The following is a 17,262-nucleotide window of genomic DNA, read 5'->3' as shown; positions in this document are numbered from 1 at the left end:
ATCATCTCATCTGGAAACAGGGACAGTTTAACTTTATGTTCCAATCTGAATGCCCTTTTTTTTTTCTCTTGCCTGTTTGCTATGACTAGTATTTCCAATACTATGTTAAATGGGAGTAGTGAGAGTAGGCATCCTGTCTTGTTCCTGTGTTTAAGGGAAAAGCTGAAAAATATCATTCAGGATGATATTGGCAGTGGGTTTGTCATAGATGGCTTTTATTTTGTTGAGATACTTTCCTTCTATACCTAATTTCCTGAGAGTCTTTACCATGAAGCGATGTTGAGTTTGGTCAAATACATTTTCTGCATCTATTGAGATAATCATATGGTTTTTGTCCTTGATTTTGTTGATGTGGTATATAACATTTATAGACTTGGGCCTGTAGAATCATCCTTGCATACCTGGGATGAATCCCACATGAACATGGTGTATAATTTTTTTGATATGTTGCTGTATTGTGATTGCTAATATTTTGTTGAGGATTTTTGCATCTATGTTTACAAGAGATATTGGCCTGTGGTTTTCTTTTTTTTTGTTGTATCTTTGGTTTGATATCAAGGTGATGCTGGCCTCATAGAATGAGTTTGGGAGAATGGGATCTGTATCAATTTTTTGGAATAGTTTGAAGAGAGTTGGTATTAATTTCTCTTTAAAGGTCTGGTAGAATTCAGCAGTAAAGCCAATCGGTCCTGGGCTTTTCTTAGTTGGGAGACTGCTGATTACTACTTCAATCTCATTGCTTTTTAATGGTCTGTTCAGGTTTTCTATGTCTTTTTGGTTTAGTCTTGGTAGTTTGTATGTGTCCAAAAATTTATCCATTTCCTCCATGTTTTCAATTTGTTGGCTTATAGGTGTTTATAATAGTCTCTATTGATTCTTTGCATTTCTGTGGTATTGGTTGTAATGTCTCCTTTTTCATTTCTGATTTTTGTTATTTGGGTCTTCTCTCTGGTCTTGTTAGTTAGCCTCACTAATGGCCTGTCTGTTTTCTTTATCTTCTCAAAAAAAAAAAAAAAAAACAACTTTTTTGTTTCATTGATCTTTTATATTGTTTTTTGGGTCTCTATTGCATTTAGTTCTGTTCTGATCTTACTTATTTCTGTCCATCTACTAATTTTGGTATTGGATTTTTCTTGTTTTTCTAGTTCTTTGAGGTGTAGTGTTGGGTTGTTTATTTGAGGTCTTTCTCTTCTTTTGATGTAAGTGTTTATTGAAATAAACTTCCCTCTTAGTATTGCTTTTGCATATCCTACAGGTTTTGGTATGATGTGTCTTTATTTTCATTAGTTTCAATAAATTTTTTGATTTCCTCTTTAATTTCTTCTTGGACCCATAGGTCGTTCATGTTTAATTGCCATGTATTTGTATAATTTCCTGAGTTTCACTAGTTATTAATTTCTAGTTTTAATTGTTTGTGATCTGAAAAATTACTTGAAATGATTTCAGTTTTTTAAAATTTGTTGAGACTTGATTTGTGACCTAACATGTGGTCTGTCCTAGAGAATGTTCCATGTGCTGATGAGAAGAATGTATATTCTGTAATTGTTGGATGATATGTTCTGTATATCTGCCAGTTCCAATTGATCTACAGTGTAGTTTAAGTCCTGTGTTTCTCTGCTGATTTGTTGCTTAGATGATCTCTCCAGTGCTGAGAGAGGGGTGTTCAGTTCCTCTACTATTATCATATTGGGGTCTATCTCTTTCTTTAGGTCTAATAGTGCTTGCTTTATATATCTGGATGCTCCCAAGGTGGGTGCTTATATATTTATGATTGTTATGTCTTCTTGCTAAATAGATCCATTCATCATTATATAGTGGCCTTCTTTGTCTCTTTTTATGGTTTATGGTTTAAAGTCTATTTTATCTGATATAAGAATAGCTACTCCAACTTGTTTTTGGTTTCCATTTGCATGGTATATTTTTGTATTAGTCCATTTTTGTGTTGCTATAACAGAAAACCTGAGACTGGGTAATTTATAAAGAAAAGAAGTTTATTTGGCTCACAATTCTGAAATAGCTGCATGTTATGTGGGCCTCCGGCTTCTTCTATTCATGGTGGAAAGTGGTAGGCTGCCGGCGGGTACAAGCAAATCACATGGCAAGAGGAAATGAGAGAGAGAGAGAGAGGGGAGGTGCCAGGGTCTTTTTAAACAACCAGCTCTTGCAGGAACTAATAAAGCAAGAACTCACTCACTACCCCTACCATCCCAGAGAGAGCATTAAAACATTCAGGTGGGATCTGCCCCCATGACTCAAACAGCTCCCAACATTGCCACAATGGGGATCAGATTTCCACATGAGTTTTTGGGAGACAACACATTCAAACTCTATCAATCTTTTCCCATCCCTTCATTAATAGTCTGTGTGTGTCATTACAGGTGAGATGATTCTCTTGAAGACAGCATATAGTTGGGTCTAGCTTTTTAATCCAATCAGTCCGTTTGTGTCTTTTGAGTGGGGACTTTAATCCATTTACATATAGGGTTGTTATTAAAAGGTATTGTCTTACTCCTGCCATTTTATCAATTTTCATTTAGATTTTTAAAATATTTTTTTGTTCCTTTCTTCCCCTTTTATTGTTTGTCTTTGATGTTTGTTTGTTTTTTGAGGAAGCATGATTTAGTTTCTTTCTTCTTTCTTATTCTACCAGTGGGTTTTGTTGTTTCTTGTGTATCCTTGGTAGTGATTATCCTTTTTCAGATTCCAGATGCAGGACTCCCTTAAGGATTTCTTGCAGTTCTGGTTATGTGGTGGTGAACTCCCATGGTTTTTGTTTGTCAGGAAAATACTCTATTTCTCCCTCTTTTCTTAGGATAGCCTTGCTGGGTATAGTATTCTTGGCTGGCAGTTTTTTCTTTTGTTATTTTGAATATATCATCCCATTCTCTTCTGGCTTGTAGAGTTTCTGTTGAGAAATCTGCTGTTAGTCTGATTTGGGCTCCCTTACAAGTGACTTGATGCTTTTCTCTTGCTGCTTTTAAGATTCTCTGTTTGACTTTGAGCTTTACCACTTTGATTAATAATGTGTCTCAGAGAGGATCTTTTTGGATTGAATATGTTTGGGGATCTTTGAGACTCCCGCATCTGAAGGTCTGTATGTCTCTCTATACCTAGGAAGCTTTACATTATTATTTCATTGAATAGGTTTTCCACACCTTTTTCTTTTGCCTCCCCTACTGGAATACCTATGATTCAGAAGTTTTGTGCACTTAAGGTTGTCTGCTATCTTTCTTATATTTTCTTCATTTAAAAAATATATTTTTTACTTTTCTTGTCTGCCTGTGTTATTTTGAAAAGATTATTTCTGAGATCAGAAATTTTTTCTTCTGCTTTTTCTAGCCTGCTGCTTAAACTCTCAGTTGTGGTTTTATTTTGTTAAATAAATCTTTCATTTCCATGAGTTCTGTTACATCCTTTTTTTTTTTTTTTTTTTTTTTTTTTTTTTTTCCGTGACCGGCGCTCAGCCAGGGAGTGCACCGCTCATCCTTATATAGGATCTGAACCCGCGGCGGCGGGAGCGTCGCCGCGCTGCTAGCGCAGCACGCTACCGAGTGCGCCACGGGCTCAGCCCTGTTACATCCTTTTTTAAAGGTATTAATTAATCTAAATTTCCTCCTTCATATCCTGGATTTTTTTTCTCATTTCATTATGTTGTCTAACTGAGTCTTCTTGTATCTCAGTGAGTTTCCTTAAGATTGCTGCTTAGAATTCCTTTTCAGCCATTTCAAGTGTTTCCTTTTCTATAAGGTCTGGTATTTGAGAATTACTGTATTCTTTTGGTGGTGTCATATTTTCTTGGGTTTTCATATTTCTAATATGTCTACATTGATGTCTGTTTCATCCGGTAGAGCAGTTGCTTCTTCTATTACTCTGGAGTGAGCTTTGAGGACAGAGACTCCCTCTTCTTTTTCCAGTCTTTGCTTGTGACTCTCCTTGGGTCAATGCACTCAAGTGGCTGGCGTGCTGCCTGAATGGTGGCTGTGGCTTCTACTGTGGTGGTGAGCTGCTATTGCAGCAGCCATGGCTGTGTTTGTGGCTGTGGTAGGTCATCCATGTGGAAGTGGTGTTTTTTTGTGTGTTCTTGCCTTCTGCTGGGAAGTGGGAGCTGCCCACAGCTCCTGCCTAGGACCCTGTGCATACTTTTGCTTTTTGCTGGGCAGTGGGGGCTGCCTGTGGCTCTCATGAGCATTCTTGCATCACTACTAAGTTACAAATGTGAGAACAGAATGATTTAGTCCTTTAGTTTGCCTCTCTTCTTGTGTTCCAGGGCTATCCAAGTTAATTTCATGTGTTTGTGGTCTTTGAGACTCTAGGGGTTTTCTTGAATGAAATGTGGGAGAAGTATCCTGGGAAGAGTCTTGGGAATCTGTTAGGGCAGTTATCTCTACACTTTTTTGATCACATTTCCCATGAATGAAAGATACATGAGAACACTCCCACATAAGTATAATTTTAAATTTATAAATTATACACACACCAGTCTATATTATTATATTATGTATATTATAAAAGACATGTAATGCATAGATAGAAAAGAGTGAGATGAAATAAAAATATTTTTAAAAAAATATTTAACTTATTTCATTTATTAGTGGCACACCAAACCTTTTTGTGTTCAAAGTGTAGAGATTGTATTGATGTTCTGAACTGCTGGTTTTGAAATGTTTTGCTAATTAAAACAGCATCATACTATCATTAGCTAATGTCTAAAAGAAAAACATACACATAGAGGTGAGAATGTTTATATTAATAATATATATCCACATTTCAAATAATCTTTTTGAAAATGAAAAAAATTTTTTGGCCTACATCTTAGCAGAACTGATTGGGTCGTCATTGATTTCATCTCTTAGCATGGTTAAAAAAGTAGGAGAAATATTATTCTGCCATTTTCTTATTTTTAAAATATTTATCCTTGCATTATAAATATTATTATCAATCCAGAGTTTCTTTCCCAAGTCCTTCTTCAAGCTATTGGTCCAATAGTGAATATTAATTTAGTTAAAACTAGGTAATATAACCTATAAGTTTGCTTAATCACCCAAAGAAAGCAGCAATACGTTCTGAAATTCAGAAAACAACATAAGTGCAAAGATGCCATTATTATTTCTCAACATAATAGAGTGTGGACTGAAATATCAGCTGAGTGAGAGCATCTGTTTACTAAATATTAGTAAAGAGTAACTTCTTTTTTTTAAAGAATATAAATAAATGTAAAGAACAGTCCTAATATTTTTTTCTACACCCAGAACTATACAAACTCCAGTTTGGAGCCCATCGTACTAAATCCCTTTGGGGTTCATCTGAGTCCCCAGTGAAGCCTGGGCCAGGATGAGTTACAGAGACGGGGCACAGGAGTGTAAGTAGATAGAACTCTAGTCCCTCCACCACTGCTGCAACCAATGAGCTCCAATTTCATTTATTTTTTATTTTACATATTGAGCTTTCTGATAAATTTTCATTTGAACAAAGGATTCCAGAGGAAAAAAATGTTTGATACTCTCTTTGGAGAAACCTAGAAACCCATGACCCACAGTTCTGACAAATGTTTGAAACTGAACATTGAACAGTAAAATTGCAAAGATAGCCTTTAATCAGAGAGCTAAATATACCAATATTGAAAGTCCCTGGGTTTTATGTTTATTTTTATTGCATCCAAAAATCACAGCCTTAGATCTTAAGAGAAATATTTTGGCCAAACATGCTACAAAGGTTTTGAGTATAAGTAAATGCTAAACAAAAGCTTTGGTAAAAAATGCATTTAAGTTTTTTCTTAACTGAGATATTTAGCAAAACATTATGAATATTTTAGAAAGAGGTCATATTAAAGCAAAGCTTAAAAAAGGATATGGTTCTTGGAATATTTCAGTGAGTTTAATCTTGTTTTGTTTAGGGCCTTTGGAAATATCAGCTAGCTCATGCATCTTAAGATAGTATAAAATCAGTGGACTCTGACCTCCAAAATTGAAGAGAACACGGTGAAATTCTGGACCAGTGCTACTAAAATGGGACTGTAAGAGGAACAAAACAATCAAGTTAATTATTACTTTTGTGTTTTTAAAGAACTGTAAATAAAATATAACTACATTATAAGCACAGTCATCCACTGCATAATGATGTTTCAATCAATGACAGACCGCATATACAATGTGGTCCCATAAGATTATAAAGGAACTGAAAAATTCCTATCACTCAGTGATGTCATAGTTATCATAAGGTCAAAGAGCAACACATCACTCACATGTTTGTGTTGATGCTGGCTAGGGTCAATAGACTATACCACACAGCCTAGGCGTGTAGTAGGTTATACCATCTACGTTTGTGTTAGTATGCTCTATGATGTTCGTGCAACAAAATCGCCTAATGATGCATTTCTCAGAGCATATCCTCATCATTAAGTGACACATGACCATATATATAAAATTAGTATTTGATATATTAAAACAAAAGAAAATTCCACAAAATGTCTTCTTAATTACAGCGATTTATCAAAGTATGAGTCTATTGTATGTGCAGTAAGTCTCTTCCAGCCTTTTGATATCTTGTCAAGCTTCGATATAGGTCAATAGAGATTATTCAGTTTGAAGAGCAGGAAGAAAAAAGGATGAAGAAAATGAGCCAATGAAAGGGGCAGGAAAAAAGTATGAAAAATTAATGTCTGAAACTTTCTAAATTTTATGAACAACACATCCAAGAAGTTCAACAAACTCTAAGTAGTATAAATTCACATGTAGACACATCATAAACAAAATATTTAAAGACAAAGACAAAGAGAAAATTGTAAAAGCAGCAAGAGAAAAACAACTCATCACATGTAAATGAATCTTAATAAGATTAACAGCCGACTTCTCATCATAGCAAAGGGGGAGAAGGAAGTGGGATGACATAACTAAAGCACTGATGGAAAAAACTGTTGACCAAGAATTCCATGTCAAGAAAACAATAATGTAATTACTCCAAGATTCTATTATTGACTTCTTAAGGACACTAGATCAGTATAGCAACTACTCATATTTTAAGTTTTTCCTCAATCTTTGTAAGGCCTAGATGAGAGATTTATTATTTTATTTTTATTTTTTATTTTTTTTAAATTTTATTTTGTCGATATACATTGTAGCTGATTATTGCTCCCCATCACCAAAACCTCCCTCCCTTCTCCCCCCCCCCCAACAATGTCCTTTCTGTTTGCTTGTTGTATCAACTTCAAATAATTGTGGTTGTTATATCTTCTCCCCCCCCCCGGTTTGTGTGTGTGTGTGTGTATGTGTGTGTGTGAATTTATATATTAATTTTTAGCTCCCTCCAATAAGTGAGAACATGTGGTATTTCTCTTTCTGTGCCTGACTGGTTTCACTTAATATAATTCTCTCAAGGTCCATCCATGTTGTTGCAAATGGCAGTATTTCATTCGTTTTTATAGCTGAGTAGTATTCCATTGTGTAGATGTACCACATTTTCCGTATCCACTCATCTGATGATGAGCATTTGGGCTGGTTCCAACTCTTGGCTATTGTAAAGAGTGCTGCGATGAACATTGGGGAACAGGTATACCTTCGACTTGATGATTTCCATTCCTCTGGGTATATTCCCAACAGTGGGATGGCTGGGTCGTATGGTAGATCTATTTGCAATTGTTTAAGGAACCTCCATACCATTTTCCATAGAGGCTGCACCATTTTGCAGTCCCACCAACAATGTATGAGAGTTCCTTTTTCTCCGCAGCCTCGCCAGCATTTATCGTTCATAGTCTTTTGGATTTTAGCCATCCTAACTGGGGTTAGATGGTATCTCAATGTGGTTTTGATTTGCATTTCCCGGATGCTGAGTGATGTTGAGCATTTTTTCATATGTCTGTTGGCCATTTGGATATCTTCCTTAGAGAAATGCCTACTTAGCTCTTTTGCCCATTTTTTAATTGGGTTGCTTGTTTTCTTCTTGTAAAGTTGTTTGAGTTCCTTATATATTCTGGATATTAATCCTTTGCCAGATGTATATTTTGCAAATATTTTCTCCCACTCTGTTGGTTGTCTTTTAACTCTTTTAATTGTTTCTTTTGCTGTGCAGAAGCTTTTTAGTTTGATATAATCCCATTTGTTTATTTTTCCTTTGGTTGCCCGTGCTTTTGGGGTCGTATTCATGAAGTCTGTGCCCAGTCCTATTTCCTGAAGTGTTTCTCCTATGTTTTCTTTAAGAAGTTTTATTGTCTCAGGGTGTATATTTAAATCCTTAATCCATTTTGAGTTGATTTTAGTATATGGTGAGAGGTATGGATCTAGTTTCATTCTCCTGCATATCGATATCCAGTTATCCCAGCACCACTTGCTGAAGAGGCAGTCCCTTCCCCAGTGAATAGGCTTGGTGCCTTTGTCAAAGATCAGATGGCAGTAAGTGTGTGGGTTGATTTCTGGATTCTCTATTCTATTCCATTGGTCAGTGTGTCTGTTTTTATGCCAGTACCATACTGTTTTGGTTATTATAGCTTTGTAGTATAGCTTAAAGTCAGGTAGTGTTATGCCTCCAGCTTTATTTTTTTTGCTGAGCATTGCTTTGGCTATTCGTGGTCTTTTATTGTTCCATATAAATGTCTGAATAGTTTTTTCCATTTCTGAGAAAAATGTCTTTGGAATTTTGATGGGGATTGCATTGAATTTGTATATCACTTTGGGTAGTATGGACATTTTCACTATGTTGATTCTTCCAATCCAAGAGCATGGAATATCTTTCCATCTTCTTGTATCCTCTCTAATTTCTCTCAGCAGTGGTTTGTAGTTCTCATTATAGAGATTTTTCACCTCCTTGGTTAACTCAATTCCTAAGTATTTTATTTTTTTGGTGGCTATTGTAAATGGGCAGGCTTTCTTGATTTCTCCTTCTGCATGTTCACTATTGGAAAAAACAAATGCTACTGATTTTTGTGTGTTGATTTTGTATCCTGCTACTGTGCTGAAATCATTTATCAATTCCAACAGTTTTTTTGTAGAGGTTTTAGGCTGTTCGATATATAGGATCATGTCATCTGCAAACAGGGACAGTTTGACTTCATCTTTTCCAATCTGGATGCCCTTTATTTCCTTCTCTTCTCTGATTGCTCTGGCTAGTACTTCCAACACTATGTTGAATAGGAGTGGTGAGAGTGGGCATCCTTGTCTAGTGCCTGTTCTTAAAGGAAAAGCTTTCAGCTTTTCCCCATTCAGGATGATATTGGCAGTGGGTTTGTCATATATGGCTTTAATTATGTTGAGATACTTTCCCTCTATACCTAACTTATAGAGGGTCATTGTCATGAATGAGTGCTGAACTTTATCAAATGCTTTTTCAGCATCTATAGAGATGATCATATGGTCCTTGTGTTTGAGTTTATTAATATGGTGTATCACATTTATTGATTTGCGTATGTTGAACCAACCTTGCATCCCTGGGATGAATCCCACTTGATCGTGATGAATAATTTTTCATATGTGTTGCTGTATTCTGTTTGCTAGTATTTTAGTGAGGATTTTTGCATCTATATTCATCAAGGATATCGGCCTGTAGTTTTCTTTTTTGGTTATATCTTTACCTGGTTTTGGTATCAGGATGATGTTTGCTTCATAGAATGAGTTTGGGAGATTTGCGTCCGTTTCAATCTTTTGGAATAGTTTGTAAAGAATCGGTGTCAATTCCTCTTTGAATGTTTGGTAAAATTCTGCTGTGAATCCATCTGGTCCTGGGCTTTTCTTTGTTGGGAGCCTTCTGATAACAGCTTCAATCTCCTTTATTGTTATTGGTCTGTTCAAATTTTCTACGTCTTCACGGTTCAGTTTTGGGAGCTTGTGTGTGTCCAGAAATTTATCCATTTCCTCCAGATTTTCAAATTTGTTGGCGTATAGTTGTTTGTAGTAGTCTCGAATGATTCCTTGTATTTCAGATGAATCAGTTGTAATATCGCCTTTTTCATTTCTAATTTTTGTTATTTGAGTCTTCTCTCTTCTTTTTTTTGTTAGCCATGCTAATGGTTTGTCAATTTTATTTATCTTTTCAAAAAACCAACTTTTTGATTCGTTGATCTTTTGAATTGTTTTTTGGTTTTCAATTTCATTCAGTTCTGCTCTGATCTTAATGATTTCTTTCCGTCTGCTAACTTTAGGATTGGATTGTTCTTGTTTTTCTAGTTCTTTAAGGTGAAGTGTTAGGTTGTTCACTTGCCATCTTTCCATCCTTCTGAAGTGAGCATTTAATGCAATAAATTTTCCCCTCAATACTGCTTTTGCTGTATCCCACAGGTTTTGGTATGATGTATCATTGTTTTCATTAGTTTCAATAAACTTTTTGATTTCCTGCTTGATTTCTTCTTGGACCCATATGTCATTAAGTAGAATGCTGTTTAATTTCCATGTGTTTGTGTAGTTTCCAGAGTTTTGTTTGTTATTAATTTCTAGTTTTAATCCATTGTGGTCTGAGAAGATACATGGGATAATTCCAATTGTTTTGAATTTATTGAGACTTGATTTGTGACCTAATATGTGATCTATCCTGTTGAATGATCTATGTGCTGATGAGAAGAATGAATATTCTGAGGTTGTTGGGTGGAATGTTCTGTAGATATCTGCCAATTCCAATTGGTCTAGAGTCTTGTTTAGATCTTGTGTTTCTCTACTGATTCTTTGCCTAGATGATCTGTCTAATATTGACAGTGGAGTGTTCAGGTCCCCTGCTATTATGGTATTAGTGTCTATTTCCTTCTTTAGGTCTAATAGAGTTTGTTTTATAAATCTGGCTGCTCCAACATTGGGTGCGTACATATTTATGATTGTTATGTCTTCTTGATGGATCAGTCCTTTTATCATTAAGTAGTGTCCCTCATTGTCTCTTTTTATGGTTTTTAGTTTAAAGTCTATTTTGTCAGATATAAGAATAGCCACTCCAGCTCGTTTTTCTTTTCTGTTTGCATGGTAAATCTTTTTCCATCCTTTCACTCTTAGTCTGTGTGAATCTTTATGGGTGAGGTGGGTCTCTTGTAGGCAGCATATAGTTGGGTCCTGCTTTTTGATCCAGTCAGCCAGTCTGTGTCTTTTAATTGGGGAATTTAAGCCTTTAACATTAAGAGTTGTTATTGAAAGGTGTTGATTTATTCCTAGCATTTTATTGGTTGTTTGGTTGTCTTAGGTGTCTTTTGTTCCTTGCTTTCTGATTTACTGTTTGGTTTCTTTGTTTGTTGGTTCCTTAGGTTGTAGATAGTGTTTTTGTTAGCTTGTTTTCTCTTCATGAATGCCATTTTTATTGTACTAGCGGGTTTAGATTTTTCTTAGGTTTTTATGGCAGTGGTAGTTATTTTTCAGGAACCAAACCCAGTACTCCCTTGAGGATTTCTTGTAAGGGTGGTCTTGTGGTAGTGAACTCCCGCAGTTTTTGTTTGTCTGAGAAATATACTATTTGCCCCTCATTTCGGAAGGATAGCCTTGCAGGGTAGAGTATTCTTGGCTGGCAACCTTTGTCTTTTAGTATTTTGAAAATATCATCCCATTCCTTTCTAGCTTTTAGGGTTTGTGATGAAAAGTCTGATGTTAACCTGATTGGGGCTCCCTTATAGGTGATTTGACGCTTCTCTCTTGCAGCTTTTAAGATTCTCTCTTTGTCTCTGAGTTTTGCCAATTTGACTATGACATGTCTTGGAGAAGGCCTTTTTGGGTTGAATACATTTGGAGATCGTTGAGCTTCCTGGATCTGAAGATCTGTGATTTTTCCTATACCTGGGAAGTTTTCTGCCACTATTTTGTTGAATATGTTTTCAATGGAATCTCCATTTTCCTCCCCTTCTGGAATACCCATGACTCGGATATTTGAGCGCTTGAGGTTGTCTGATATCTCTCTCAGATTTTCTTCCATGTCCTTGATTCTTTTTTCTTTCTTTTTGTCTGCTTGTGTTATTTCAAACAGCCCATCTTCAAGTTCAGAGGTTCTCTCTTCAACTTCGACAAGCCTGCTGGTTAAACTCTCCGTTGTGTTTTTTATTTCGCTGAATAAGTTCTTCAGTTCAGCAAGTTCTGCTACATTTTTTTTCAGGACATTGATTTCCTTGTATATTTCCTCTTTCAGATCCTGTATACTTTTCCTCATTTCATCATGATGTCTAGCTGAGTTTTCTTGTATCTCATTCAGTTTCCTTAGAATTATCACTCGAAATTCCTTGTCAGTTATTTCAAGGGCTTCTTGTTCTATAGGATCTAGAGTATGAGATTTATTAACTTTTGGTGGTGTACTTTCTTGATTTTTTGTATTTCTGGTGTCTTTTTTTTGGTGTTTATTCATTGGGGCAGGGGGTTTCACAGTCCACCGGTTTGAGACTAATGACTAACTAGGATGTTGCTGTGGTTGCCAATTTGGTATGGCTCCCGCCGGGACTGCTCAGTTGGCCTCTAGTGTCTTGTGTGTGTGGTTGCCTCGGGTCTTGGGCTTCTCCGGGGATCCACCTTTCTGGTCAGCTTGTACTCTGCTGGGCTGGTGGATCACGTACCACAGGGTGTGTGATCTCTGTTGAGCTTTCACTTTCTGTACAGGACTTCTCCCCGTTCCGTGTGCTCTGGCCCAGGCTGTTAGATCGTGCAGTGGCGACCCCACCGGGTGTGTGGTTTCTGTCGAGTCTCCGCCTCCCTGGCCGCACGTCTCCCCCCTCTGTGCACACTGTGCTGGGCTGGGGTGTGTCTTCTGCACCCCTCGTCTATCAGCTGGGCCTTCAAGACCCTGCTCAGCACCACCTCGCCCAGGAAGTCTACCAGGTTTCTGCTGGGCACAGACGACCGGTCTCTCTGGGTGCCTTTGTAGCACTGTGTAGATCTTTCTCGGGTCTTGTTCACCTTTGTATCCCCCCGGTATAAACCGAGTCTAGTGCCCGCCTGCAGCCTGCTCTCCGGCAGGTTCAAGCGGACCTGGGAACTCTCCTACCACACTATTCCCAACCAGAAATTCGTTAGGCTTTTTTCCAAACTGGTGGCCGCACAGATGGTATCTGCCTCCCAGTAACAGGGAGTTTACCTGGGGCCGGAGTCCAGGGTATGGTGGAGTGACAGTCGGCCCGCCCGTACTTCCTTGCCCTCCCGAAACTGGCCCGGGACGCCCTCCGCCACCAGCCCCGCCAGAGAACCGCGGAGGGAGTGGGAGCCAAGGCCGGTCCGCAGGCTCCGGAAAGCCTGGCGCCAGGCCAGCAAGTGGGAGGGCTCAGTGATGGCCGAGCAGGGCGGAGCTGCCCGCACCTGGGAAAATGGAGGCAGCACCAGCGGTGAGTGGGCTGGTGGTGCAGGCGGGAGCCGCGTGGGCATCCACCCCCCGAACAGAGCTGTGCCAGGGATCACTCACAGTGCTGTGCCAGGTCGGGTGCTCGCTCTCTGTCTCTGGTTTGCCGCCTTTCCCAGTTCTCGGCCGCTGCCGTCTCGGGCTGTTCAGTCGTGGCGCGGCTCGGGTGCTCCCAGGAATCTTCTTTAATGCCGGCCTGAAACCTCGAATCCTGAATAGGGCAGCTGGCCGCCTTCAGCGCGGCCCCGTCCTCCAGGTTCCTGGCTGCATCCACAGCAGCCCTGGCGCCGTGTTCCCTGTTTCGAGACTCACTTTTGCAGCTAAGAAACAGTTCTTTTCCTGCTCCACACTTTAAAGCTGTTGTCTGTAGATGAGGCAGCCTCTCCTGCCGGGGGCAAAGTGGCGGTCACCCCCCACGACTGGTCAGCAGCAGCAGTCCTCCCTTAAGAGATGGCGAGAGGAAGGACCACAAGTTTTCCGGCTGCCTGAGGCCCAGTGGCCGCCTTTTCCACCTCAGCTACTCCGCGCCAGCCGCCGCAGCCGCCGCCATCTTGAAAAGCCTCAGAGATTTATTATTGACTCTACTTCTTGCAGGGAAATAAGATTCCATTTTCATTTGCTTTCATTGATACATACAGTTCTCTTGAATCTCTTTTGCTTATGGACACTGTTTTATTTCTTAGGTTTTTATAAATAATATGTGTTTCAGAAATCCTTGTTGCTCCAGAATTATTTCAAATAATGGGACTATCATAATCAAAAGCAATTCTTAGATGGCAGTAATTTAATGTCAATATCAGACATGTTTTTAATGATGTAAATCATCGCCCTTATCTTAATCTCCCGTGGTAATTCACATCAGTTATACCTAGCCTGATCTTTAAAATGTATGCAAAACCAGCCCAAGCTCAGTCTAGATTAAATGACAATCTTGACTGTTTAGAGAGATGTTTTGTGACCCTTTTCCTACTTTTGCCTTGGGTAGTGTAAAACATTCTATTTTATTAAAGTTCTATAAATAGACATTTCTGTTATTTTTCTACAGTTATCAGTTACATAAAAAACCCACAGTTCATAGTTCCTTCTTCCTCTATGAGAATCCATGATTTTTAAGGGTAGTTCCACCAGGCAAGAGCTGAACTAGGTATTAAATGCAAATCCAGTGTATTGCGGAGCCTTAGTCATTTCTTCAGATGCTTTAAAGCAGAAAGTCCTAAGTTGCCCAAAGAACTCTTTCTAAAGACACTCCAAATAGCCAAAACAATTGAAAGTAGCTCCAGGTGGTTCCATTCATCCCACAAAAGATAACAGCAGAAGTTTATCAGAGAACTTTAGGATTCCATAAAATAAGACTTTTATAGTCAAAAGTCAACTTAGAACTAAACTTAAAGAACCAAGCAACCCTGTAAACTTTGGAAAGATCACAAGAGATGAACTAGAAAGTCTGAGGGGTGGCTTTTGTGCTTAATTTTTCTGTTAATTTATTAAATTTAATAAATTATTAATTATTAAAGGAAATTGCCAACAATGAGTAGAAAGCTAAACTTTGATTTTTGACGTCTGACTGTGTGTTCTGCCAATGCTCATATTCAATGTTACTTTCTGTGACAAGTAACCCATAAGGACCCAGACAACATTTGGACAACTTTGTTGCTTAGAAAATTCTTCTTTATATTGATTGAACTCTTTCTCCCTATAGCTTTCACTTATTGGTAAAATTTATACTTTTTTTGAGCTACACAGAAGTCTAATTCTGCTTTCCTATAAAAACTCTCTACATATTTGAAAATACAGTTATCATGGCCTCCAGAGTCTTTTTCTTTTTCCTTCTAGCAAAAAAACCCCTTAATTTATTTTGGCCATTGCTCAAGCAATACAGTTTCAGAGTCTTTTATCATCCTGGTCATTTCCTGTTTAAAACATTTCTGTTTGTCTATATCCTTTTCGTAAGCTGGTCTCCAAAAATGGACACAATACACCAACTACTGTCTAATAAGCGTAGAGTAGATCCCATACGTTACGGACTGAATGTTTACATGCCTCCAAAATTTGTTTGTTGAAGCCCTAACCCCAATGTGATGGTATTTGGTGGTGGGGCCTTCGAGAGGTAATTAGATTTAGATGAGGTCATCCATGATGGAATTAGTAGCCTTATAAGAAGAGAAAGAGGCCTGTGATCCCTCTCTCTGCCATGTGAGGACACAAGAAGAAAGAAACCATATGTAAGCCAGAAAGAGAGCCCTCACCTGGAAACAAAGTTGACCAGCTTCTTGATCTTGGGCTTTCCAGCCTCCAGAACTGTGAGAAATAAATTTATGTTATTTAAGCCACCCAGTCTATGGTATTTTCTTACGGCATCCCGAGCTGACTAGTACAATGCAACAGGGCCAATGATACAGCAATCTGGTGTACTACTAAAGATATATCTCCAGTTGGCTTTGTATCTTTTAACAGTGTCCTCTGAAAAAGGTTGTTCAGTCAGTTACAAATCCTTCTGTCCATATTTCCTTAACTAGTAAACAAAGTAAAAAAGACCATTTTTTAGTGCTTCCTGAAGATCAGATATGCAATTCCGTTATGTTTCTTTGATTTCTGAATCTAGCAGTCTTGCCCAAAAAGGAAATGGTGCAACATTGCCATCAATCCAAAATTGACTCCTACAGATCACCAGTTTCTACCCTAAGTACAAACCATCCTTGGCAGCACTGTGAAGGTTGTAATAAGATAGGAAAATATTTTATAAAACTAGATCATTGAAGACTGGAAAATACATGAATACTAATGTTCAGAAAGTGGTTTTTACATAGACATAATTTCTAATTTTAAATAATGGTCAGACCTCACTAGATACTTCAGACAAAATTTTAGCAATAAAGACTGCAACAGACTTAAAACCTAATTGACTAACAAATCAAAAGATCAAATCCAGAATTTCAAGACAATAACCTCATCAAATCTTGGCTAAAGCAACACAAAGTGGCAAGTCCGTGGGATCTCTATTTGTAAGGCACCTTCAAGAAGGTGGAGAAACTAAGCATTCAAGACTCAAAAGTAACAGTATCTATATGTAGTCAGTTATTCCAGGACCATGGTTTAAGAAGCCAGGACAGGTAACCATTGCTGATACTCCTTTCAAGTTTTCCCTCCAACTTTGATTCTAAGTGAGGTCACAGCCAGGTGAACGTTCTAGAAGGAAACTTTGTATGTCAGCCCAAGGAGAAGCAGTGGCCAGAAGTGTTGTGAAGGAAAGTCGTGTTGTGTGGGAATGCTATGATTTTTTTCATCAGAGATGGAGATATTTTCAGGAGAGAAACTTTTTGATGTTAAGATGAACCCTTCCAAATAAATCTCTTTTGACCATTAATTTTTTTTCTAAAATATATGTTGAAAATCTGTGGTTACTAGAGGTAGAGAGAAGTTAGGGAGAAATTGGGTAAGGGATATGAAGAATAATTACGTTTGTAATAATGAATACACTAATAATATTGATTCGATCATCACATATTGTACACAAACAATGACAGTCAACACTGTACCCCCCAAATATGTGTAATCAATTATGCTTCAATAAAAAAAGGAAATACAAAAAAATATACATTGAGAATGTAATAACAAACATTGCCTATGTGCAGCTGGTCAATCACAATTATATCGCAAATTAAAGTAAGAACATTTTTCATAATTACTACACTCCAAACCTTTGTCGTCAGTCTCAATAATCTTGATTCTTCCTCAGAAGTGGACATCGTACACACTCTGGGGTTCTTTAAAATTTTTGTCATATCGAAGTCTATAGCTAAAACAGAAAATAAAATACTTTTTAAAATTCTGGAATTATTTTCCTTTACAAACAGACATGATACCTTTTCTTCCTTCTTAGCAATTTACCCTAAACATGAAGAGAGGCAAACACAGATGAGAGAGTGTTAGGATATTGTTATTGCTTCCCCCAATCAGAGGAAATGAATATTCCACTTCATATTTTTACTAAGT

At 37.8% G+C, this 17,262-nt stretch overlaps 1 protein-coding gene across 1 annotated transcript in view; it reads right to left on the bottom strand.

Moving 5' to 3' along the window:
- Positions 1–17,262, bottom strand: part of FAM227B (family with sequence similarity 227 member B) — a 229,500-nt gene that overhangs the window by 22,028 nt on the left and 190,210 nt on the right. The window contains exons 10-11 of the mRNA XM_063090056.1: positions 16,968–17,065; positions 5,849–6,011 (exon numbers count right to left, since the gene is read on the bottom strand). Coding sequence (XP_062946126.1) covers positions 5,849–6,011; positions 16,968–17,065 — 261 coding nt within the window. The remainder of the gene's footprint in view (positions 1–5,848; positions 6,012–16,967; positions 17,066–17,262) is intronic.

Source organism: Cynocephalus volans, chromosome 3 (assembly GCF_027409185.1).
Source record: "Cynocephalus volans isolate mCynVol1 chromosome 3, mCynVol1.pri, whole genome shotgun sequence".
Taxonomy (NCBI): Eukaryota; Metazoa; Chordata; class Mammalia; order Dermoptera; family Cynocephalidae; genus Cynocephalus; species Cynocephalus volans.
This window is presented reverse-complemented; position numbering and strand designations above follow the sequence as displayed.